Source organism: Rhinolophus sinicus, chromosome 8 (assembly GCF_057876585.1).
Source record: "Rhinolophus sinicus isolate RSI-liver-muscle chromosome 8, RSI-T2T, whole genome shotgun sequence".
Lineage (NCBI taxonomy): Eukaryota > Metazoa > Chordata > Mammalia > Chiroptera > Rhinolophidae > Rhinolophus > Rhinolophus sinicus.
Window position 1 is genome coordinate 37,979,581 of NC_142508.1, and position 21,706 is coordinate 38,001,286.

General features: G+C 50.9%; 3 protein-coding genes and 5 non-coding genes across 14 annotated transcripts; all 8 read right to left on the bottom strand.

The window, feature by feature from the left end:
• Positions 1-2,819: 2,819 nt before the first annotated feature.
• On the bottom strand, positions 2,820-5,130 carry RPS11 (ribosomal protein S11). The gene is made up of 5 exons (XM_019741428.3): positions 4,974-5,130; positions 4,137-4,268; positions 3,875-3,950; positions 3,504-3,633; positions 2,820-2,984 (listed from the first exon to the last, which is right to left on the bottom strand). The coding sequence occupies exons 1-5, from the start codon at positions 4,986-4,988 to the stop codon at positions 2,861-2,863; spliced, it is 477 nt and encodes a 158-aa protein (XP_019596987.2). The 5' UTR covers positions 4,989-5,130; the 3' UTR covers positions 2,820-2,860.
• LOC141567773 (small nucleolar RNA SNORD35) lies at positions 3,722-3,806 on the bottom strand. Its single transcript, XR_012490602.1, has one exon. It is a non-coding gene; the product is annotated as a small nucleolar RNA SNORD35 (small nucleolar RNA).
• Positions 5,131-9,049: 3,919 nt separating the features above from the next.
• On the bottom strand, positions 9,050-12,640 carry RPL13A (ribosomal protein L13a). Its single transcript, XM_019741659.3, has 8 exons — positions 12,556-12,640; positions 11,157-11,229; positions 10,669-10,734; positions 10,361-10,462; positions 10,091-10,176; positions 9,823-9,882; positions 9,369-9,491; positions 9,050-9,165 (listed from the first exon to the last, which is right to left on the bottom strand). The coding sequence occupies exons 1-8, from the start codon at positions 12,568-12,570 to the stop codon at positions 9,079-9,081; spliced, it is 612 nt and encodes a 203-aa protein (XP_019597218.1). The 5' UTR covers positions 12,571-12,640; the 3' UTR covers positions 9,050-9,078.
• Positions 9,656-9,742, bottom strand: LOC141567771 (small nucleolar RNA SNORD35). Its single transcript, XR_012490600.1, has one exon. It is a non-coding gene; the product is annotated as a small nucleolar RNA SNORD35 (small nucleolar RNA).
• On the bottom strand, positions 9,956-10,026 carry LOC141567769 (small nucleolar RNA SNORD34). The gene has a single exon (XR_012490598.1). It is a non-coding gene; the product is annotated as a small nucleolar RNA SNORD34 (small nucleolar RNA).
• On the bottom strand, positions 10,237-10,321 carry LOC141567767 (small nucleolar RNA Z195/SNORD33/SNORD32 family). Its single transcript, XR_012490596.1, has one exon. It is a non-coding gene; the product is annotated as a small nucleolar RNA Z195/SNORD33/SNORD32 family (small nucleolar RNA).
• Positions 11,027-11,110, bottom strand: LOC141567768 (small nucleolar RNA Z195/SNORD33/SNORD32 family). The gene has a single exon (XR_012490597.1). It is a non-coding gene; the product is annotated as a small nucleolar RNA Z195/SNORD33/SNORD32 family (small nucleolar RNA).
• A 612-nt stretch (positions 12,641-13,252) lies between the features above and the next one.
• Positions 13,253-20,650, bottom strand: FLT3LG (fms related receptor tyrosine kinase 3 ligand). Of its 7 annotated transcripts, none has more exons than XM_074316101.2 (8): positions 20,512-20,650; positions 19,201-19,267; positions 18,337-18,447; positions 18,111-18,164; positions 17,694-17,837; positions 17,035-17,173; positions 15,617-15,798; positions 13,253-13,483 (listed from the first exon to the last, which is right to left on the bottom strand). In XM_074316101.2, the coding sequence occupies exons 2-8, from the start codon at positions 19,231-19,233 to the stop codon at positions 13,274-13,276; spliced, it is 873 nt and encodes a 290-aa protein (XP_074172202.1). In that variant the 5' UTR covers positions 19,234-19,267; positions 20,512-20,650; the 3' UTR covers positions 13,253-13,273. The 7 variants fall into 7 exon arrangements, with proteins under 7 accessions (XP_074172202.1, XP_074172204.1, XP_074172201.1 ...); XM_074316103.2 differs by lacking the exon at positions 20,512-20,650 and adding an exon at positions 19,585-19,686 and having other exon boundaries at positions 17,035-17,119; XM_074316100.2 differs by lacking the exon at positions 20,512-20,650 and adding an exon at positions 19,585-19,686.
• Between the last annotated feature and the right edge of the window lie 1,056 nt (positions 20,651-21,706).

A 21,706-nucleotide genomic window follows, 5' to 3' on the forward strand; every position in this document is an offset into this window, starting at 1 on the left:
GCAAAACAAAGAGCGTGCCATGACAGAAATCATCTGGCAGGTCCTACAGGCCTGCTCCCATGCACAGTGTCTCAAGAAGCCAAGAAGCCTTGACTGCTCCCCAGCAGACAGAACAGGCTGATAAGCAGCATTCCTGTGGAGCCTGGAGACCTCGAGTGCCTGCTCACTCATCTGTGTGCCCGGTCTCTACACTTCCCTAAGTATCACTTACCAGAACTAGTTCTGCCCAATTACCACATGTGAGCATGTCAACCTCCCAATGGGGCAGGGAGCCAACAACCCATTTTACAGATTAGGCAACTGAAGTTCATTGGTTGAGGAGGTCACACAGCAATGAGTGGCAGGAATAGAATTCAAAACAGTGCCAGTGGTTTCAATGTTTACATTTGGAGGTTTCTGCTCCTGTTCACTGCTTTGGATTATTCTGTGTCTTGTCAAGCCCACCTTGTGAGGATGTGGGGATTTAACTTCAAAATTAATTCACTCAATTAAACATGTATGGAGCACTTACAACTTGTTCAAAGTGCTGGGGATGCAGAGACACCTGCTCTATTGGAGCACGGATTCCCGTGGTTAACAGGTAAACGAATATGCAATATTGTACAGGATTTTGTATAAGTCCACAAATCTATCACAAATAGGTTTTACCTGTCCACACAGGACGATAAAGCAGGGCAGGATGACTCGGAGGGTCAGAGGTTTTGCCAAGTGGAAAGAGGTTGGTGAGCATTAGAGACTAAGGAGTGAGGGAGGGAGTCAGGTGGAACCTGGGGTAGAGTGTTCCAGGCAGAAGGCACAGCCAGTGCAAAGGCTCAGAGGGGGCAAGTCTGGCAGGCAGGCGGGAGGGAGGATGGGAGGGGGAGAAGGGGTGGGCAGAGGGCAGAGGGCAGAGGGAGGAGCACTGAGGTTGTGATCTGGACCTAAGAATTGTATCTAATTGTTACCACAGGGTCTAAGAAGGGCAAATACAGTGTTGTCCTGCTCTTCACAGGAGAACTGTCCGGCCAGGGGTCTTTCTCCTAGATCTTTTCGACCCACCAGGCCCATCAGAGGTGTCCCCCAATACACAGCAGACACCAGCCCCACCCGTGACTAGGTAGCCTGACACGATGGGGTGACAAGGAGACGCCCCAACGACCGCTGGGAGGAAACAGGGGAGCTGGGCTGTTGTCATAAACACAGTGGCCCCACCCCAAACGGAAACACCTGTGGTGGGGGGTCTCCAAGAGCCTCAGTTCCCTCCAAGTCCAGATACCCCCCCTCCCTTAGGGTCCTATCCCTAGACCCGGGTGGGGCGGGCTTCGCAGGCTGAAATTTGGGCGTTGCTCCCTTTTGACCTGTCCCTGCCCCTTCCTGCCCTCTTTGATGCGGCCCCACTTCCTCTGGCAGGAACCCCCGCCCTCACTGAGCCAGGGTAAAAAGGAGCCGCTGGGCTGATCCCTGGCAGCTGTCCTCTCCTCACGGCCTTGTCTCCCAACCCTTGTACCAGTGATGTGCTGCAGTCCCTGGTACAGGCATGGGAGGCACGGACATGGGGACCCCAGCGCCAGACCCCGAGAGGCAAAGCCAGCGTGACTCCAGGATGTTCCTTCTGTCTCCATCTCTGCTTGGGTGAGGGTCTCTCCCTTTGGAGCCCAGAAATCCTTGCCTCCCTTTCTCTCCCTGTTCTTTCTCCACCTTTTTCAGTCTATACCTGGCGCCCTCCTGCTCTGCGTCTCTTAATTTTGTGTGATGCCCAAGGTCCACCTGTATGTTTCTGAAATCTGATTCTGCCCCCACCTGTGGTGTCTGTTCTGCATCCAGCTCAGCCCTCTGTCCAGTCTCTCTTCTCTGAAACCAAGGTCTCTCTTTCCCATTTTCCTCTGCTTCTAAGAGAATGCCTTAAGCTGTTACCAATTGTCAAACCCCTCCCCATCTCCCATATTTTTCCAAGGTCAGTCTGGCCCTGTCAGAATCTTTCTCTAAATTTGCCTGATCCTGTCCCCATTCCTCCCCATCTCCAATTTCTCTTCTCACCCAAGTACCCCCCACACACACACCTGGTCTGCCCCCCCATCAGTCCCAAGTCCAGGGTCTTCCTACCCATCTCTGAGCAGCCTGTGACCCTCCACTGCTGAGCTGCATCATCCAGCTTGGCCTCACTATATAACTTGCCCACAAGGCCAATTTCCTTACAAGGATTTTCAGGCAAAGAAAATTTTTTCAGAATCTGAGACCTGGAGCTCAGCTACTCACTGGGACTCCAGGAAAAGAACTTGCCCTCAGATGAGTTTGCTCATCTGCAAATGGGCATGGTATTCACTTGGGGGTGGGGGAGCAGGGGCTCACAGGAGGGAGACCCCCTGCCTTACTCCCACTCTGCTGTCAGAAGAGAAAGGAAGGCTAGGTTAGGGTCAAGGCCTTTGTAGTTCAGAGCCAGGGAGGTGTGAGCTCAAGCCCACCCAACCCCCCCCCCCCAGCAAGGCCCAGAAGGCGGCTGCTTCTTCCTCTACCCAGTGAGGCTAGAGAGTGCCCAAGAAGCCAGGAGCCCCCACCCACTCACTTCCTCCCCAGAGATTGGGGGGGGCGGGGGGAGGAAGCAGTTCAAGGCCAGGTAGAAAGTGACAAGGACCAAACGGAGACAATCAAGAAACGTGCAGCATCTTTAATACACATTGTCTTCACCCAGAGATGAGGGCAGGAGGCAGGACTTGGCCCTTTCCCATCCTCATATCCCCGAGGATGAAAAAGAACTCTTATCTTTCTTATCGACCTAGCTCAATTCCCAGGGACAAGCCCTCCCTCTAGTAATGGCAGAGACTGAGAGCCAGACCCCTGACTGAGAAAAAAATAACTTTATTTTGTTCAGTGGAATCCTGTCTCAGAACTTCTGGAATTGCTTCTTGGTGCCTGCAGCCTTGGTGACCTTGAGCACGTTGAAGTGCACAGTCTTGCTCAGGGGCCGGCACTCACCCACTGTAACAATGTCACCAATCTGGACATCTCTGTAGAGGGGGACAGCAACAGCAGCTATGTTATATGATGGGGGAGCGGGCGTGAGGGGAAGGGTGCACAAGGCTGCCCCAAGCAGGCCCCTAGGAGAACCTTCCCTTCATAGTCATAAGGCTGTGGCCTCTCAGCTTTGGTTCTACCAAACCTCAACCAAGCTCCTGTTTCCAGTTCCAGCTGCCCACCCGTCATTACTTATTAAGCACAAGCTATGTGTGAAACACCAAGTTCAATGCTATGTGGAAGATGCTCTAACCCTTCCAGGGCCCTCTTGGGGACAGAATCTCTCCAACCATCATCTTCATTTTATAAAGAACTGGAGGTTCCAGAGAATGGTTGCTCCCTGACAGCAGCCTCCTCACCACCCCCAAGTTTATGACCTCCACAGGCAGCCTAGGTGGCCTGTTAATACCCACGTCAGGTCCCGTATCAGACTTGAGTGCAGCCCAACCCCTCCATCCTCTCTCTCGGGGAGAGTGGCTGGCCTGGGCTCCCTGGGGGCCCACCACGATCACCTGAAGCAGGGGGACAGGTGCACAGACATGTTCTTGTGACGCTTCTCAAAGCGGTTGTACTTTCGGATGTAGTGGAGGTAGTCTCGGCGGATGACAATGGTCCTCTGCATCTTCATCTTGGTCACCACACCTGGGAGGAGGGGACAGATTGGGTCAGGTTCCCTGAGAGGGAAAGCTGGTAATCAGGAGCTGCAGAGCAGAGTTCCCAAGAAGCCCTGCTTCTGGCATCAGTTGTGCCAAGTGGGTTGCTCAGCAGTGCCTGTAGCAGGCATCTAAAGTCCATCGTGAAAACAGGCAGAAGTCTGTGTGTCTAGCCCTTCTCTCCTCAGACCCAGGAATCTGAACCCAAGCTCCCAGAGAGCCTCACTCACCAGATAGGATGCGCCCTCGGATGGAGACATTACCAGTAAACGGGCATTTCTTGTCAATGTAGGTGCCCTCAATAGCCTAAAGGGATGAGGAAGGGAAGGGAATGAACCTTTAACAGGTAGTTCCTGAGTAGAACAGGGGGTGTGGCCCCAGGGACACAAACTACAATTCCCAGCAGCCCTGGGAACAGATGTGGGTAGGGCCACTCAGTTTGGGCACACGTGCAGGGAAACATGGCTTTCTTTTTGCTGAGGGTCCTCATACCTCCTTGGGTGTCTTAAAGCCCAAACCAATGTTCTTGTAGTACCGCGGAAGCTTCTCTTTGCCAGTTTCTCCAAGCAGGACCCTCTTCTTATTTTGAAAGATGGTCGGCTGCTTTTGGTAGGCACGCTCAGTCTACAGGGATGAGGAGTAAACTAGTGAGCTGGTAAGGCTAGAGCAGGCAGCAACCAAGCCTGGAAACCTTCCCAGAAATCCCCAGGTAGATTTACTCCAGAAACACTGCCCCAGAATTACCTCCCAAAACACTCTTACCCCAAATTTACCTCTAATTCAGATTCAACTCTGAACTCGAGGTCACTTTAGCACTTATGCTTTGAAACGCTTCCCACTGCCTGCAGAACTCACCCCTTAAAACCCGGAGATATGGAATCATCCCTCTAACTCCCTTGACACACCTTTCAGCACGGATTATTCTCCAAGATACAAAGACATCCACCCAGGATTCACTCCCTATCTAACAAATACAATTTCAAAATTAATACCCAAACGACGGGCTCCCTGGATTAGCCCTTAGGACTCAGTTCTCACAGGATTAACCCTAAGACCCAAGGCCTCCAGAAAACCACCCCGTAAACCTTTCATTTAAAAAAACTCCTAAAACACTTGCGCCTCCATTAAACCCAAGTGCGGATCCCCAGGTGTTACGAGGCGCTAATCTAAATTAACGCAGACACCCGTTTTCTGCCCGAATTAATCCACAGGAAATCGAAGGTGCTCGGAATTAACCCCCAAACTGGGGCGCGGGGTCCCGCTTTCAAGGACACGCCCCTGAGGCCCCGGGAGGGACCCACAAGCACGGTGACTGCCTCGAGCACAAACCTGAATATCCGCCATGTTCGCGGGCGCCTGAAAAAAAGAAAGCCGCAGCGCCCTCCTGCTTTCCTTATCGACTGCGCAGGGGCAAGACAGGAAGTGACGAAAGGAGGCGGGGGAACACGGTTTGAGGCGGAGGCTTGGGCGACTCTGATTGACGGATGGCCCTAACCAAGCAGGTGATTGGGAGACTGCACCGACGCCACCATGATGACGAAGGGCAGAGGGGCGGGAGGGGCACACTGTCTCGCAATATCCCAGCCGTCATTGCGAGGGACGCACTAGTTCCCGTTGGGAAGGCACGGCCAACTTTGAGCCCTCCTATGTTATCGCGAGAGTTAGAGGGAGGTTGTCACGTTTCTGCGGGGCGTGCGAGTATAGGGGATTTGGGAACCGCGTGGTGTGTTCGTGCAGGGTTCAAACGGAATGTGGTGGCGGGCCTCTTTCTGCGGGGTGGGCAACCGGAAAATCTTAGGAGCATGCGCGGCGCCGCCGCCTGGTTTGTGAGGAGCGGGTGCTGCCCATGAGCTTTTTGAAATTTGATTAATGTTGTTCTTTTCTATGTCCCACTTCATCCCCAGACAGTGGATTAGTGAGAAATTCCTTTCTGTGTTGTCCGTAACAGCGCTGTCTAGTAGAAATTTCCGCTGTGATGGCAGTGTACTTTATCTGGGTCGTCCAACACGGTAGCCCCTGACCACCTGAATTTTTAAATTTTATTAGATTTAAGATTAAATAGTCACATGGGGTTAATGTCTACCGCGGTGGGTGGTGCAGAATATATGAAATATAAATGCTACAGACTTACAGTAAGTGATTTGAAAGGTTATTTAAATTTCTTTCACACTTTAATCGCTTTGTGAATTTCGAATGATACATTTTTTATTGTAGTTGTCCCTGTGGGGAGGGCATTAACGGGGAGGGACTTTTCATTTTGTGTTAGAACTTTGTGTGTCTTCCCCCCAGTACTGTACTCACTAGCTTTCTAATGTATTTCTTGAAGAAAAAATAATTTCTGGGGTTTTTGCACGACTTGGAAAGCATTTATTGTATTTAGTTTTTTTAAAAGGCAGGACCCACTGTTGTTATCTATCTACACTGTGTGCTAACCTATGTATTCACGTTATTTAGAAAAAAGCCTGGAAGAGAACCCATGCCCCAGTGGTTTACATCTACACGTGGTGGGATTAGGTGTGATTTCCTCTCGGGTTTTTAAAATGCTCAATTTTTGCACATTGTTCAGAGTAGCTGATGAGATTTTGATGATAAGGGAAAAGCAAAGAAATACTGCTTCACTGTGAAGGGGTGGGGGCAATTTGGAGATGTTTACTTAGGTCCTTAGCTTTTCAACGTTTTTGATCACAACCCACAATAGGAAATAACATACATTGTGATCAAACACATTTCTCTCTCCTCTCCCCTTGTCTCTTTCTTCCTTCCTCCCTTGCTTCATTTCCCATTCTTTTAACTCTTTCTGTCCTGCAATATACTTTTTTTTTTTTCATTTCTATTAAGTTTTATTTATGGCTGGTTACAACCCACCACATTTATTTTTTTGACTTGCATTGTGAGTTGCCTTGGTGTCCAGTAATAAACTTCAGTCAACTCTAGTTACTACTTCTAAAGGGGCTATTTCCCGGCCTCTGCCAGATTTCAAACATTTCCCAACAGAAATGCAAATGGTAGTAGACCTGGAGACATTCATCCTTCCAAGTGAACTCAGAAATTCCTATTAAAACAAGACCCTCCCTTATGGCCCTCCCCTGGGCGAGACAGGCATGCTCACATACCCTTGGAGGGTGTTTTGGTGGGCAGTTGGGCAAGATGGAACTGGAGCTTTGAAAATGTTCCTTCTGCTGGCCAAGGCTACGATTCCCTGTTATTTGTCCTACATGAAGGGTTAAGTGTCCGCCCAGAGATTTCATTTGCATTCTCTAATGTTGGATGATGTTCATTATCTTCTCACATGCTTATTGACCATTTGTGTATCTTCTTTGGTGCAATGTCTATTCAAATCTTTGCCTAGTTTTACTTGGTTTGTTTCCTTCTTATTGAGTTTTGTTTATATATTCGAAATACAAGTTCTTCCAAAGAGAAATGATTTGATTTTCTCCCAGTCTTTGGTTTGTCTTCAGCTTTGTAATGGTGTCTTTTGAAGTGACAAGTTCTGCATTTTTTTTTTTTTATTGGGGCAGGGGAACAGGACTTTATTGGGGAACAGTGTGTATTTCCAGGCCTTTTTTCCAAGTCAAGTTGTTGTCCTTTCAATCTTAGTTGTGGAGGGCGCAGCTCAGCTCCAGGTCCAGTTGCCGTTACTAGTTGCAGGGGGCACAGCCCACCATCCCTTGCAGGACTCCAGGAATTGAACTGGTAACCTTGTGGTTGAGAGCCTGTGCTCCAACCAACTGAGCCATCCGGGAGCTCAGCTGCAGCTTAGCTCAAGGTGCCGTGTTCAATTTTAGTTGCAGGGGGCGCTGCCCACTCCCTTGCGGGACTCGTCGAGTTGAACCAGCAACCTTGTGGTTGAGAGCCCACTGGGCCATGCGGGAATCGAACCGGCAGCCTTCAGAGTTAGGAGCATGGAGCTCTAACCGCCTGAGCCACCGGGCTGGCCCAAGTTCTGTATTTTTATAAATGCCAGATTTATCTTTTTAAATGATTGCACGTTCTGTGGGATTACAACTGGGCTGATTTAACACGCAGTTTTGCTGAACTTCAGAATTAAGCTGTCTTTGGTCACTTCTGGAGGAAGCTCCCCTGGTAAGCAGGAGCCCCAGGAAGGGTAGGAACACCACCCATTTGTTAAATGATTGAGAAAAATCTAAGCCTGTGGTACCTTGAACATTTTGGAAAGATTAAGCATGATAGAATGGCATGATGTGTTATAATTTGTCCCTGAACTATAGTAAAATGTCTTCCCCTTCCTCAACTAGCTTCCTTTGTGCTGTCAGGCATTTGAATACTGAATTCCTAAATTATAAAATTGTTTCTAAATATTGCCCACCAACCCCAGGGGCAGTATAAATCGTTTCCTTTCCAAGGCAGATCTTTGTCAAGCCAGACTGCTTCCTGTGGTATGCTGGGTCTGGCACCTAAACCTCACCAGTGAAATGGGGACAAGGTCTGATGGAGGTGATCGATCAAGGGTAACTCTGAAGGGCTTGTAACCTGCTGTATTTACCCTTGTGGGGAGTCACCAAGGTAAAAAGGCGTTATGAACTTACGAGATACTCCACTCTTAGTGCCTGCCACTTGCTTCCTGCCTGGTGTGGCAGAAGACTGGAATGGCCCATGTTCCAGATGGGGCATGGCTTTAAAATGCTGGCAGAGAATTCTTTGCAGCTGAGAGGACAGCTGTCAACTGGGGAGCACCAGGAGCCAGAGTAGTTGAGAAATACAACTTACACAGGCTTCTCAAGGAAATTCTTTGGTAGGCAAATATCTAAGTTTAATTCTCCATGAATGACAGGTTATGAACCAACATCTATCCATTATGTGTGGAAAGACACCAGCACAGCCAGTTTTGTTTTTCAAACCCTTTTTGCTTTCCAAAGTCCTGGCTCCCCTTGGCCTGCCTCCACAGCAGACACACACTGCAAAGACGCCAAATTTCTTTAAAAATAATTTATTTGTTTCTGATCACAAGGTACAGTAGGGAAGAGCAATCAATACCTATGACTCCTTGGTTGTCTACATGTAAACCACCCTTGTAAAACACCAGGCTCACTAGGCCTCTAAGTGGTCTCTCACATCCTAACAGCTATAGAATATAGCATAGTACCTGACTATGTACGAAGTTTAAACTTGTGCTTTCCAGCTTTCTTGCAAATACTGAAAATGAACTGACTGTTCCAACTCTCTATTTCCAAAAACTCTTTACGAACGTCACAAATTATTTCTGCACAGCTCTTAGAGCCATTAAAACTTTTTAAAAGGCCTTTCTTAGAAACAGTGGTGATTAAGGCCCCTTCTGTGTTCCCAGCCTTCTAAAGCCCAGGCTGCCTGTGGCCCCTGGAAGGCAGTCCCTGGGGGTCCCCCACATCCAAGGGCGGCGATGGAGGAAGGGCAGGCAAGGCCAAGCATGAGAAATTAAGAGTCAATTTTATTGGGCTCAGACCAGGAGTCCATGGGTCTTGAGGACCTCTGTATATCTGTCAATTTTCTTCTCCACATTCTTTTCGGCCTGTTTCCGTAGCCTCTGTGGGGGTAGGACAGGTGGTAGTCAGTGGCTGCTGCCTGGTACCACCCTCATCCCAGGGATCCAATCACACTACCCACACTCCAGGCGGGGCTTTAGGCAGAGCCCTCTGGGGGCAAACAAAGACCACTGCATTAAGAGATATCACTTGCCACGCCCTGCCCAGGAATGTGGTGCTCCCTCATCCATCCCCATGATCTCACCATGAGCTGTTTTTTCTTCCGGTAATGGATCTTGGCCTTCTCCTTCCTCTTCTCTTCCAGAGTGGCTGTCACTGCCTGGTACTTCCAGCCAACCTCATGAGCCAGGCGCCCGAGGTAAGCAAACTGGGGCGTGGGGGAAAGAATGAAGTTGTAAAAAAATGGGCCGGGACTGGGGCAAGGGTGGCCTTGAGAGATGATGGGCTTAGAGGATCCTGGGAATTGAACAATCCAACTTTCTCAGCAAACTTACATGAGACACACCCACCCCCTGTAAGGGTTCTGGGCTCTTCCTGGCATCAGCTAAGCCATTGGCATTATCGGCACTGCCCACAGTGGCATCCGCAGACCATCGTGAGAAAAAGCCATCATCTGCCAGTCTTGGGGACCCCCTCAAGTTCATCCTTCAGTGGCTTGATATCCCCATGTTAGCACACTCAGCATAACCTGGACTCACCTTCCGTGTAGGCTTCAGACGCACAACCTTGAGGGCAGCAGGAACCACCATTCGTTTTTTCTGTTAGGGAAGAAAAGAGGCTTAGTTAGGGCCCTGGCATGAGGGACAGACCGGGAAGAAGGCTGGCTGGGGCAGGTGTCTCAGCTAGTGCTGTTCTCATGAGGCTCAAACAATGTAGGTAACCGTGGATCATCACGGACACCATGGGACACACAGATACTGTATGTGTGTGTGTGTGTGTGTGTGTGTGGGCTCTGGTCTACCTTACCTTGTCATAGGGTGGTGGAATCCCATCAAACACCTTGAGGCGGTCCAGTGCGGCCTGGCCCCGCTTGGTCTTGTGGGGCAGCATGCCTGTAGAGGGACAACAGCTTAGTGGAGCTCATGAGGATACCCACAAAAACAGACAAATAGGTGGCCTCAGATGGTAGTGCATGTGGGGTCATCTCATGGTTGGAAAACTCGAACAAGAGTGGGGGAAGTTCTCATCATTGGCCATCTGCCCCATCACCATCTGAAATCCTTATGCCCAACTTACCTCGCACAGTCCGCCAAAAGATGCGGCTGGGAGCTCGGAAGTGGTAGGGGCCTCGGGATGGGTTGGTGTTCATCCGCTTGCGGAGAAAGGCCAGGTACTTCACTGATGAGAGGAAAACACGAGGCCTCACAGTCTCCAGGCAAATGCTAGCTTCTTCCAACACACACACATCCATACTCCTGCGGGCCTATTCTGGAACCCAAACTATCACCTCCAACCATTGGTGGGATGGATTTCAGAGCCTATGAAGAAGGCTGAGCACCTCATAGGTCAACCCTCTCCAGCCCTTCTCCCATGCTCTAACTTACACTTGTTTCTGTAGAAATTGCCAGAAATGTTGATGCCCTCACAGCGCACGACCACCACCTTCCGGCCTAGAAGAAAATGAATGTGAGGCAACCATGGAGGGCAAATGTCAAGAAACCACCGAGGGCTTTACCTACACTGACCACCACCCACCTGCCCAGTTACTTCTGAGTGCCTGGAAAGGAGGATCCTCCCCGGTAAGGAACTGACCACAATACTCAAGAAAGCCAATTCCCTGGCAGGGGAGCCTCGCCCCAAGCCACAGAACAGTAATTGGCAGAGCTGGATTAATGCTTAAATGTTAGCCCAACAAAAAAAAAAGTTTTGATCCCACAACTCCCAGCCCCAGGGAGTGGCTGGCAGGTCTCAGAGCGGTGCATGGGGTTGATCTCATGGTCGTGAGACTCAAACGAAAGATGGTGATTGTTGCTCATCACTGACCTCAGGTCGGAACTCATGTCTGGGGGAGCTTCAGACAGTGGACACTTACCCAGCAGTACCTGCTTGGCCACGATGGCCGCCAGGCGGCCCAGGAGATGGCCTCGGCCATCGAGCACCAGGACCTGTTAAAGATAAGGGAAAAGGGCTTAGGGGCACCCACAGCTTTCTGACTCCCCACCCCAAGCAACCATGGCTTTCAACTTGTTTTACCATATCCCCCAAGGTGCCACCTATCAAAGTATCAGACTCGGCACTAGGATCCAAGGCTCACTTTACAGACGAGGCCCAAAAAAGCAAATGCTTGAATCAGAATTCCAGTGAACAGAATAAGACACCAAAGAACTCCTCTCACATCTCAGCTGCTTGCAGGGCAGGAATTTTTATGCCCAGGCTGTAGCTTCATCAAAAGTCCCCACTCTTATCAAGTGCTGGTTATACACGTTGTGACTGTTGGAACGCAAAAATGTACAGAAACTAAAGCCAGACTTCCTGACAATGTAACTTTGGCCAAAAATCTGCAGCTCTCCATGCAACTACCTCACCTGGAAAATGAGGATAACAGTATCTGCCTCAGGGACGTTGTGATAAATCAATTACAGAAAATACAATGCAAACTGTGCCAGGCATACAGTAAATGCAGTGACACTCAAGGAACTCGACCACTTTCAAACTTGGTTTTCCTTCCTCAACCACAGACCCATTACATGAAACACACATGGACCCCCTTTACAAAGCCATCCCCCCCTTCATATATGTTACACGAGAAGCCAGAGCACTAAGAGAAAAATAAGCTTCTGCTGCCCTCATTGGTGGTCCCCAAGTAGTTAAGGACAAAGGATGTCCCAGGGCTGTGGAGCATTTGATCACTCTGTTTCCAGCAACAAGATTTCAAAGAATCCATCAAAAGCAAAGGAAAAACAATTCATTCCTGAAAATCCCGTACTCAAGAGCTCTCTCGACCCACTGCGAAAGATTTCGTACCAAAATACCCAGAGCTGCAGAGAAACCAGTTAGCACTCTCACGATCTATTAAAGCAAGGCCGCCTTGAGCAGAGTGCAAGTGCCCTCCATTTTGGCCAATCCTCGAGTTCTCAGCCACCTTCCACGTGGTTCCCCATCGCTGGAGGTACACGGGTCCAATCCGCCCGAAGCCCAGCCCAGATCAAGGTGAACGAGACCTACTTTTAAAGTAACTCTTCCTGTGCTGAAAGCCCCCATCGTCACCCCTGGGGGAGAAACGATGCCGCATTTACCCAGCTCTGGGGATAAAGACAGTCCAATATTTCCTGTTTCCCTGTTACACAGTTCTCTTAACCCAAAAGCTCCCCGTTTTGCTCAACTATCGAGCTTAAGCTTCACTACACATGTAGGAGGAGAAAAAGGGTCCAACTCTGTTCGTCTGGATCCCACCCGGCCCCACGCCACACCGGCCCGCGCACAGCGCGCACCTGCCCCTCCGCCATCTTCGGCAGTCGCCTGGGAAAGAAGGAAGCCTAGGCGCAGGGTTTCTTATCCCTTGAAACAGGGGCGGAGGAAATTACGCAACACGGGAGCATGAGTAGCTTTCCGCCGTTTCATTGGCCAGAATGCCTTGCGCTTGCGCAGGAAGGTCCCTCCATTAGAAGGCGGGTCTTCCGATTGTCCAATCCGGGAACCGTCCCCAACGGCCCTCAGCCGCCATGATTGTGTGGGGCAAGAGATCACGTGGTATGGAAGACGGCTCTGCTGGGGCGGGGCTGGCCAGCCTACGCTGCCATATTTTTGAGGGGCGGCTGATCTCGCGCGCAAACTGCCTGCGGCGTTTGCGAGGTGAAACGTCATTATCCCTTCCAAGTGACAGCAGGCTGTAGGGCACGTGGTGGCACAGGCTGGGTCAGGTGCTTCTTCCGGGTTCCCACCATCAGAGCGCGTATCATCTTGTGCTTGTGGCTCTGTGTCCGTCTTCCCTCCTATTGACCAGAAGCCCTGAGAGGGCTAGGCTGGTTCTGACTCTCGTCTGGGGGGCCTGAATCGCCTTGCACTGGTCCGGGGCCCCATGAGGCCTCAGAAAAAAGGTTTTGAATGAAATATTTCATTAACTGAAAAACCAAAATGCCAACCCCAACTGCCCCATCCACACCCTGTCCCATCCACAGATAGGCCTGGTCAGAGCTGGTAGAAAAGGATTTATATACAATCTCCTGGGGACAAGGGCTTTGTACAGAGGGAGGCAGTTGGGGCTGGGGCTGGCGCTGGGTGCTGGCGTTGCCTCCATCCTGGGGAGAGAGTGACGGGGGCAGTGCTGTCGAGGCAGGGACCAGTCTCTAGCTGACTTCCTCCAAGTTCCGGCTCTGTGTCCTCTGGCAGGTGACTCCTCTCTCTGGGCCTCAGTGTCCTCTGTAAAATGGGGTGATAGATGTGTCTGTCTCATTGGGCTGTTTGAGGATCCATGGACAGAAGAAAGGGAAGCAGAAAACGGGGGGCTCTGTACAGGCTCACTGCTGAAAACAACCAGCAATGCACAGCCAGCAATCGCTGTGTTAGGGCCTCACTGTCCAAGAGAACTCTGCAATAGTGGAAACTTCTAGATCTGCGCTCTCCAACTTAGCGGTGATTCCAGCCACATAAATATTGAGCCCTCCAAATGTGGCTATGAGCCTGAGTTTTTAATTTTACCTTAAACTAATAGTGTGGTTATAGGGAGTGTGAAAAAACAGGGACAGGGGTGGGAGGAAAACTTCTCGATGTATTAACTTAAAAAAATTGTAATAAAAATTATTGTTCAGAAAAATGTGTTGAAATGAAAAATCATTAAATTTACAAAATGATCCTTGATCCAATTATTGTAAATGTTGTTTCAAACAACTTGGGTGGGTGAATCTTTTTGCGAATGTAAATTTCATGAAATCTAAGTACATATCCAGCATTTCTGATAATAATTTAGCTTCTGAGTTGACATGTGCTGTGAGGATAGTATACACAGTAGATTCTGAAGACTTGGTATGGAAAAAAGAATGTAAAATAGCTCAATAATTTTTAAAAATACCAATTACCTGTTGAAACAGCAACATTTTGGAAACAGGGTGAAATAAAACACTGGGGGTACCAAAAAAATGTATACACATGACTTGCATTCATGTTTTGTTATCGGTATATATTGAGTATCACAATTTTAATAGTTTTTTCCTTTCTTATGTATACATTTTTTTTGGCACCCTCTGTATATTCTTTAACGTATCCTGTTTCTTTTTACTTTTTTTTTTAATGTCGCCATTAGAAAATTCAAAATTACGTGTGTGGCTTGTGTTCTATTTCTGTTGGACAGTGGTGCTCTAAGGGCTTTGCATGTGTCACTTCACTTAACCTCTGGACAACTCTATGGTAGAAGGACTATTAGTCTTTTGTACAGAAAAGGAAACTGAGACAGAAGAGTGAAAGGCACAGATGCCAGAACCAGACAACCCAGAGTAAATCTTGGCTCTGTCACTCACGAGCTGTGTGATTTTTGGCAAATTATTTACCTCTCTGTGCCTTGGTTTCAGAGTCTATGAAACAGAGATAGTAATGACACCGGCTTCTCAATTGAGTGAATTTGTGGAAAGCCTCAGCACAAGGCCTGTCACTGAGGCACTTACATGTGCAGGTGGTTACTGCAAAATGCTTCTTGCTAGATCTCTCTGGGCCCATCAGGAACCTACTGAAGCCTCCCTCCTGATCCACCTGCCTCCTGCCCTCATATCTGTTCCCAGGGTCTTTCCTCCATCACACACCTCCCATATTGCTGCTGCCCTGGGCAGGAGGCCCCAGCTTCCTTGCCTGGCCTTTGATGCCCACATTTTTCTGTGGCATTTTTCAAATCTCCATCAACACCTGCCCCAGGCTGAAAAACCCTGAACTTTTTCACACCTAGAGGGTCTTGTGAAGGAGTCCCTCCTTCTGCTCCAGGAGGCCACTCTCCTCTGGCTTGCAGACTCCTGCACCCAAATATTTCCCCTGGGGCCCCTCACGCCCACAGGTCTCCACTGAGCTCACTGTCTTTCCCTAATCTCCCTCCTCCCCCAGGTTCCCCACTTTCTACCAGTCACTGGGCCAGACACAGGGTTGTCTGTGCCAGTCCCCCCTAGCCTGTCAGTCTCCAGCCCTGTCCCTCTTGATCCGTGACTTCTCACTCGCCATCCTCTCTTCTCCATCCCCATGGTCCCAGCCTGGCTCAGCCCTTGTCCTCTCTCTCTGGACCTTCTCCCAGCCTCTTCTTTTGCCTCCAGTCTCTCTCTTCCAGTCTGTCCCCCTCGTAGCCCTAGACGGGTCTTCCTTCATCCAGAGCTGACCCCTCCATCACCCCAGCTCACAGCCCTACAGTGAAGACTAAGATGAGTCAGTGCTCCACCAGCCGCAGGGGCAGCAAGCACGTCCTGGGGACCACAGGCAGACGCACCTGCAGCCCCTACAGGGTCAGCCATAGTTGGGTGACTGAGGCCTCTGGCCCTCCCTCAGGCCATCCCACCCCCTCTGCCCACCCTGCTGGCTCACCTGCTCCCCAGGGCGAAGCGTTCTCCATCTCCTCCTTCGCCAGTGCAGGCACCAGGCAGCAGCCAGCAACAGGAGGGCCGCAGGCAGCAGCAGCACGAGGAGCAGCACGGGGGCCTGAGGGGCTGGCAGGGCTGTGGCCCCCAAGGCCCAGGGACTCTTTGGGGGCAACAGGGTGGAGGAGTCTGGAGGGAGAGAGGAGGCTGGGTGATCAAGGAGAAAGGAGAGGCCAGGAAGGAAAGAAAATCCGGCCTGGTGCTGGCTGTGTGACCTTGGGCAGGCTGCTGGCCTCTCTGTGCCTGTCTCCTGATCTGTAAAATGGGGACCATCATGATACCCACCTCATAAGGTTGTCACAAAAACTAAATGAGCACATATAAAGAAAAAGCTTGGAACAGTGTCTGGCACATAGGAAGGTTGCATATTTTATAACTCAACAAATGTGTCTAGTGTTTGTTTATATATCAATTTGTTTATTCTTCTTCATCCCTTAATAGTCTGTGAGCTGCATGTGGGTGACAGGACACTTATCTGTCTTATTTATCGACAGAACCCACTGCTTAGTGCTCACTAAATAAGAGTTCAATCTACATAAATTACATATTCAAATGAACGAATGAATAATAAACAATAAAAAAATACAACGTATGGAGCTCTGTTGGCCCACAGAGCCTCACACCATCTGGCCCCCTTTGTCCCCTCTGTACCCTCATCGCCCACTCTCTCCCCCTTGCTGGCGCCAGCTGCACGGGCCTCCTCACTGTAGGCAGGTTTCTGTCTCAGGACCTTTGCACTGGCTGTTCCCTTGCTCCCAACTTTCAGTGACTTTCCAACCACCCACCTCAGGTTGTGATTCCATCACCTTGTTTTAATTTGCCTGTATAGGGCTTATTACACTTAGATATTTTCCTGTTTATTTTATTGTTTCCAGGTTTATTGTCTGTCTCCTGATTAGCATGTCTGCCCCAGATGTGCATAAATTTGGTCTTGTTCCATGTTGTGTCTCCAATGCCAGACACCAAGCAGATGTCTGAGTAAATGTATAGTCATAAATGTAAATACAAATGACAAACAAAGCTAAATATAAGTGAGAAAATGACTGGAAATGCGGGGAGAAATTGAGAAAAATCTACTGAGTTTTTCTTTTTAACTTAAAAAAAATGGCTACTAGAAAATATACACTTAAACGTGTGACTCTCCTTATATTTCTATGGCACAGAGTTGCCTTATAGAAGGGAATGTTGTCCCTTCTGGGTAAACTAAGGCCTGGAACGGGGAATGAACTTGGGGGAAAATGCCCAAAGTCACACAGCCCATGGGAGCAGGTGGGGTCTGGGATGCCCTGAGTGGAGGGTGTGAGGGGCTGTGAGGCTGGGAGAGGAAGAGTTGGGTTGGGGCGCTGGGGCACTGGGAGCCTTTACCCGGCTGACACTGCAGCTCCAGGCACCTGGAGAAATTCCGGAGGGTGATCCAGGGCTTCAAGGCCACCAGCTGCTCGGAGGTGTCCTGCAGGAGGTGGGAGATGTTGGTCTGGACGAAGCGAAGACAGCTGGGGAGGGGCTGGGGGCAGGGGAGGGAGATGTCACCACAGCATCACCCCCATCATCTCCTCAGGCCAAGGGCCTTCCCTGCCTGGCAATGCCCAGCAACAGGGCCCAGTGATGCCTGGGTCTCAGAGGGAGGGTTTGGACACCTGATCTCCCTGGGTGTTAGGGAAGCATCCTTAGCAATGCCCAGCAACAGGGCCCAGGAAGACCTGGGTCTGGAGGGCATTTAGATCCCCGTCTTCTCCAGTTTGCTAGGAAAGAGAACCCCTTAGCAACAGGGCCTGAGAAATACATCAGGATTGGTGCATTGGACCCAGACCCCTCATCATCCTCCGGTGCCTAAAGAAGTGTTATTCCCCAGCAAGGGGGCCCCCAGTGGGACTGGGGTTCCAGCTCCACCTCCCGTGAGTTGCTCCGGTCAAAAGAAATCTCCAGTCAAAAGAAATCTCCAGTAAGGCCGAGGTAAGCTCCACTTCCCATTCCCTAGGAAGGTATCTCGCTCCCCTCACTTGTCCCCCAAGTTCAGGGCTGACCTGGAAGGCACATAAGGTGACAAAGTGTATCTCGGTGTTGACAGCCTCCAGCAGGTTTTCCATCTGGGACCCAGCCACAGTCTTGAGCCGTCCCATCCAGCGCTGGGCCAGAACTAGGCGCCAGAAGGCCCCACAGAACTCATCCTGAGGAGAGACAGCCCAAGCTCTGGGTCCCTTGGGCAGTGGGTCTGGGGGCCTGGGGGAGGAGAGTGCTGGTGGCCCAGACTCCTGGGTCTGAGGGAGCAGGGGCTGGGGGCCTGGATTCCTGGGTCTGAGGGAGGAGGGGCTGGGGGCAGGGGCTCCTGGGTCCAGAGGAGGAGGAGACCAGGTTGGCAAACTAGCCTGGACCCCTGAGGGGAGAAGAATCTTAAGTCTCTTTCCCACCTTCATCCCAGGCCCCTCCCATCTGTGACTCACGTCCTGCAGGTTGGAGGCAACAGTGACGGGATAATCTTGAAGCAGGTAGTCAGACTGTCGGAGAAAATGGGGTTAGGCTGGGCTGAAGACAGGACGAAACAAAACTATGGAGACCCAGGGAAATGGGGGACAGGGAGCCACAAAGACCGAGACCCAGACATGGAGAACTGAGACCCAGCGACAGAACCTCGGACAGGGAGCGCAGGAGAGGGCGGAGCCCACTCACCAGCTTGCGGATGGAGTCCGCGAAGGTGGAAGAGATGGGGCTGTGGCGGAAGGAGCAGTCAGGGGTTCCACGAAGGCAGGGGCTGAGCAGTAGCAGCAGCAGCAGGGAGGTCTGGGGGCAGGGAGCCCTCTATTGACTCCACACACCCCCAGTCAAGCCCCCCCCTTCTTTCCCCTTTCTCCTTTCCCAAGGCTCAGTCCATTTCTTCCGGTTCTCAGCCCCCTGCACTATCTGCCTTCCGACTGCTCACCTCGGACCCTCTGTCCCTGTTTTTCTCTCTGCTTCTGTTCAATGCCATCCAGTCTCCTTTCCCCCATGTCTCTCTCTGTACCCACCTCCCCAACTTGGCCCATTGATCTCAGTCTCTGCTCACCTCTGCCGGTAACCTTCTCTGTGTACCTCTCTGCCGTCCTGTGCTCATCTCTCCCTTGGGGTCCCATCTTCCCCATTTGTACCCACCTCCCTGTTTCTTCCCCCAACCCCTGTCCATCTCCTCCCACCTCTGTCCATCTCCCCCACTTCTGCCCATCTTCCCCACTTCTGTCCATTTCCCCCGACCCGGTCCATGTCCCTCCATGTCCCTCCATGTCCCCCCACCCGGTCCATGTCCCTCCATCTCCATCCACCTCCCCCACCTGTCTGCCTCTCCCACTTGTGTCCATCTCCCTCCACTCATCTGTCTCCCTCCACCTCTATCCATCTCCCCCACCCCGGTCCATCTCCCCATCTCTGTCCATGTCCCTCCACCTCTATCCGCCCCTCCTCCCCCGTCCATCTCCCCACTTCTCTGCATCTCCCCTTTCAGCTCTGCCCGTCTTGACACTGCCCTGCCTTTCCCCTACCTTGTCCCCCAGGTATACGCACTGTTGGGTTCCAGGCTGGCAGCAGCGCTGTCATCTCGGCCGGGGGCCCCTCATGCCTGTGGCCAGATCTTGCAAGGGACAGAAGAGCAAGTCTTGGACCCCCACACCCCAGTCCCTTCCTCGCCCGCCCCTTAACCTCCCTACCCCTCCCTTGGCCCCTTGATGTGGTAAAGTTTCTGCCTCTTTCTCCTTCGGGCTTCCTGCATGCGCCCCAGTTACGGTGAAAACTCCGCATCTCTCCTTCTAAGAACCCCGACGTCCGGTCCCCGGAACCCTCCCCAGGCGAGGACCCAGGAACCTGACCCCCACCCCTCCTCCCTCAGCCCCAGGAGGGGGACCCCGGCCCCGCCCCTCGGGGACCCGTAGTTCATTTCTCCTCCCGCACCAGGCTTGCCCCAGCTGGGTGTGGAAAGGGCCAGGCCGAGTGACAGCCAGAGATCGAAAGTGAAAGAATATTTTGGGGGGAGATAAATGAGTTGGGGTGGATCTGGTTGAGTCCAGGGACGCCACCTGGTGGTGACAGGTAGCGGCTCCCGCCGCGGAGGGTGCCTCGCCCTGGAGGGCTGAGTTTGGGTAAATTCCCGGAGTAGGACATACAGTGAATGGGGACTTGGGGTTCGAACCCGGATCTGTCTCCAGTTAGAACCAATGCACATATGGCAAGGAGGAGGTCACCATGAGCCCCTCATCTTCGCCTTGAACACCAAAGCCTTGGCGTGGACTTATGACTGTTTCTCACTGCCCACAGATAGTCCAGTCCATCTGCAAATTTGTTGGCTGACCGTCCAAATGTCTCCAGAATCCGATCAGTTCTCATCACCTCCGCTACCATCACCCGGGGTCAGCCACCATTATCTCCCACCTGAGTATCACAGTGGCCTCCTCACCTCTGTTATTCATATCTAGCCAGAGGGAGCTTATGAAGATCTAAGTCAGCTCACACCCCACCTCTGCTCCAAACCCTCCCATCTCCCACCACATTCTGATTAAAAGACCAAGTTCTCAGTGAGGCCCACACAGACCTGAAAGAGCTAGCCAGGTTCCTTCTCTGCCCTGGCCTCCTGGCGGTGCCTGGGGTAGGCACACTCCGGCCCCAGGGCCTTTGCACTGCCATTCCCTTAGCCTGAATGCCCTCCCCTCCAGATGCCCACAGGGCTCACCCCCCCACCCCCCACCCCCATCCCATTCAGGCCTTTGCTCACACACACAGGCAGAGCCTTCCCCGACCACCCTTTTTCAAATTGCACTACTGTTTTGGTCTCTCCCTTGTCACTTATGTATCACCTTATGACATACCAAGCACTTTATTTACCTTCTTCATTGTCAGTTGTCCCCATGGGGACGTCAGCTCCAGGAAAACCAAGGTGGGCGTCTGTTTATTCTGCTGGATCTCCAGCACCTAGAACTGTGCTTGGCTCAGAGCAGGTGTTCAATCAATCTTTGTTGAATGAATAAATGGATCCTGGCCTCTTTCCTTCTTCATTATTGTAGTTTAAAGGAGAATATGTCTGGTCTTTGTCTCTGGTTCCTTGGCGACAACCTCTTAAGTCCTCAGACTTCCTCAGATGATAGGAGTGTCTTTGTTATTCATGAGGGGCCCCCTGAAATCACCTGAGCTTATGCTAATGAGGTGACTCAGGATGGGGGGTTGGTCAGGCAAGAAAGACAAACACAAGATTAGAGGGGTTGGGCTTTGAGACATAGGATATCCTAACTTGTGGACCTCCCACCTCCAACCTCCAGGAAAGGGGAGCTGGCTAGACACAGATTTCCACCTCTGCCTCTTGGCTTTGTCCTCTTGTGTCTTCTCCCCTTCTGTCTCTTGTAAGGACACTTGTCATTAGATTTAGGTCCCACTTGGATAACCCAGGATGATCTTCTCTCAGGATCCTTAACTGAATTACATCTGAAAAGACTGTTTTTCCAAATGTCACATTCATAGATTCAAATGGTGAGGATGCGGATGTATCTTTTGGGGGACCACTATTCAGCCCACTAGAGTTCCCCCAAAGCTGTTTCCCACCTGTGGGCCTTGTACGTGCTGTTCCCTCTGCCTGGGATGCTCTCTGCCACTTTTCTAGCCTAATCAGATCCTCATTGTACTTCTAGACTCAATGCAATCACTAATCATCAGGGAAATGAAAATCAAAACCACAATGAGATACCACCTCACATCTGTAGAAAGATTATAAAAAAGACAGGAAATAACAGGTGTTGGTGAGGGTGTGGAAAAAAGGAACCCTCGTGCACTGTTGGTGGGAATGTAAAATGATGCAGCCACGGTGGAAAACAGCATGGAGATTCCTCAAAAAATGAAAAATACCACATGATCCAGCAATCCCACATCTGGGTATTTATCCAAAGGAAATGAAATCAGGATCCTTAAGAGGTGTCCGCACTCCATGTTCACTGCAGCATTATTACAACAGTTAAGACATGGAAACAACCTAAGTGTCCACTGAGGCACGGAGAAAGATGTGAGATTATAATATATACATAACATACAT

Coding starts and splice junctions, on each gene's coding strand:
- FLT3LG (XM_074316098.2), bottom strand. CDS start 19,405: ATGCAGGAAGCCCGAAGGAGAAAGAG. Junction 19,268..19,379: donor GAAGCCCGAAGGAGAAAGAG/GCAGAAACTTTA, acceptor GTCCCTTGCAAG/ATCTGGCCACAGGCATGAGG. Junction 18,448..19,200: donor TGCCAGCCTGGAACCCAACA/GTGCGTATACCT, acceptor CCCTGCCCCCAG/ACCTCCCTGCTGCTGCTGCT.
- RPL13A (XM_019741659.3), bottom strand. Junction 9,883..10,090: donor TTCCACCACCCTATGACAAG/GTAAGGTAGACC, acceptor CTTCCCTAACAG/AAAAAACGAATGGTGGTTCC. Junction 9,166..9,368: donor GGAAGAAAAAACAGCTCATG/GTGAGATCATGG, acceptor CTACCCCCACAG/AGGCTACGGAAACAGGCCGA.
- RPS11 (XM_019741428.3), bottom strand. Junction 3,951..4,136: donor GCTTTAAGACACCCAAGGAG/GTATGAGGACCC, acceptor TCATCCCTTTAG/GCTATTGAGGGCACCTACAT. Junction 2,985..3,503: donor CACCTGTCCCCCTGCTTCAG/GTGATCGTGGTG, acceptor CCCCCTCTACAG/AGATGTCCAGATTGGTGACA.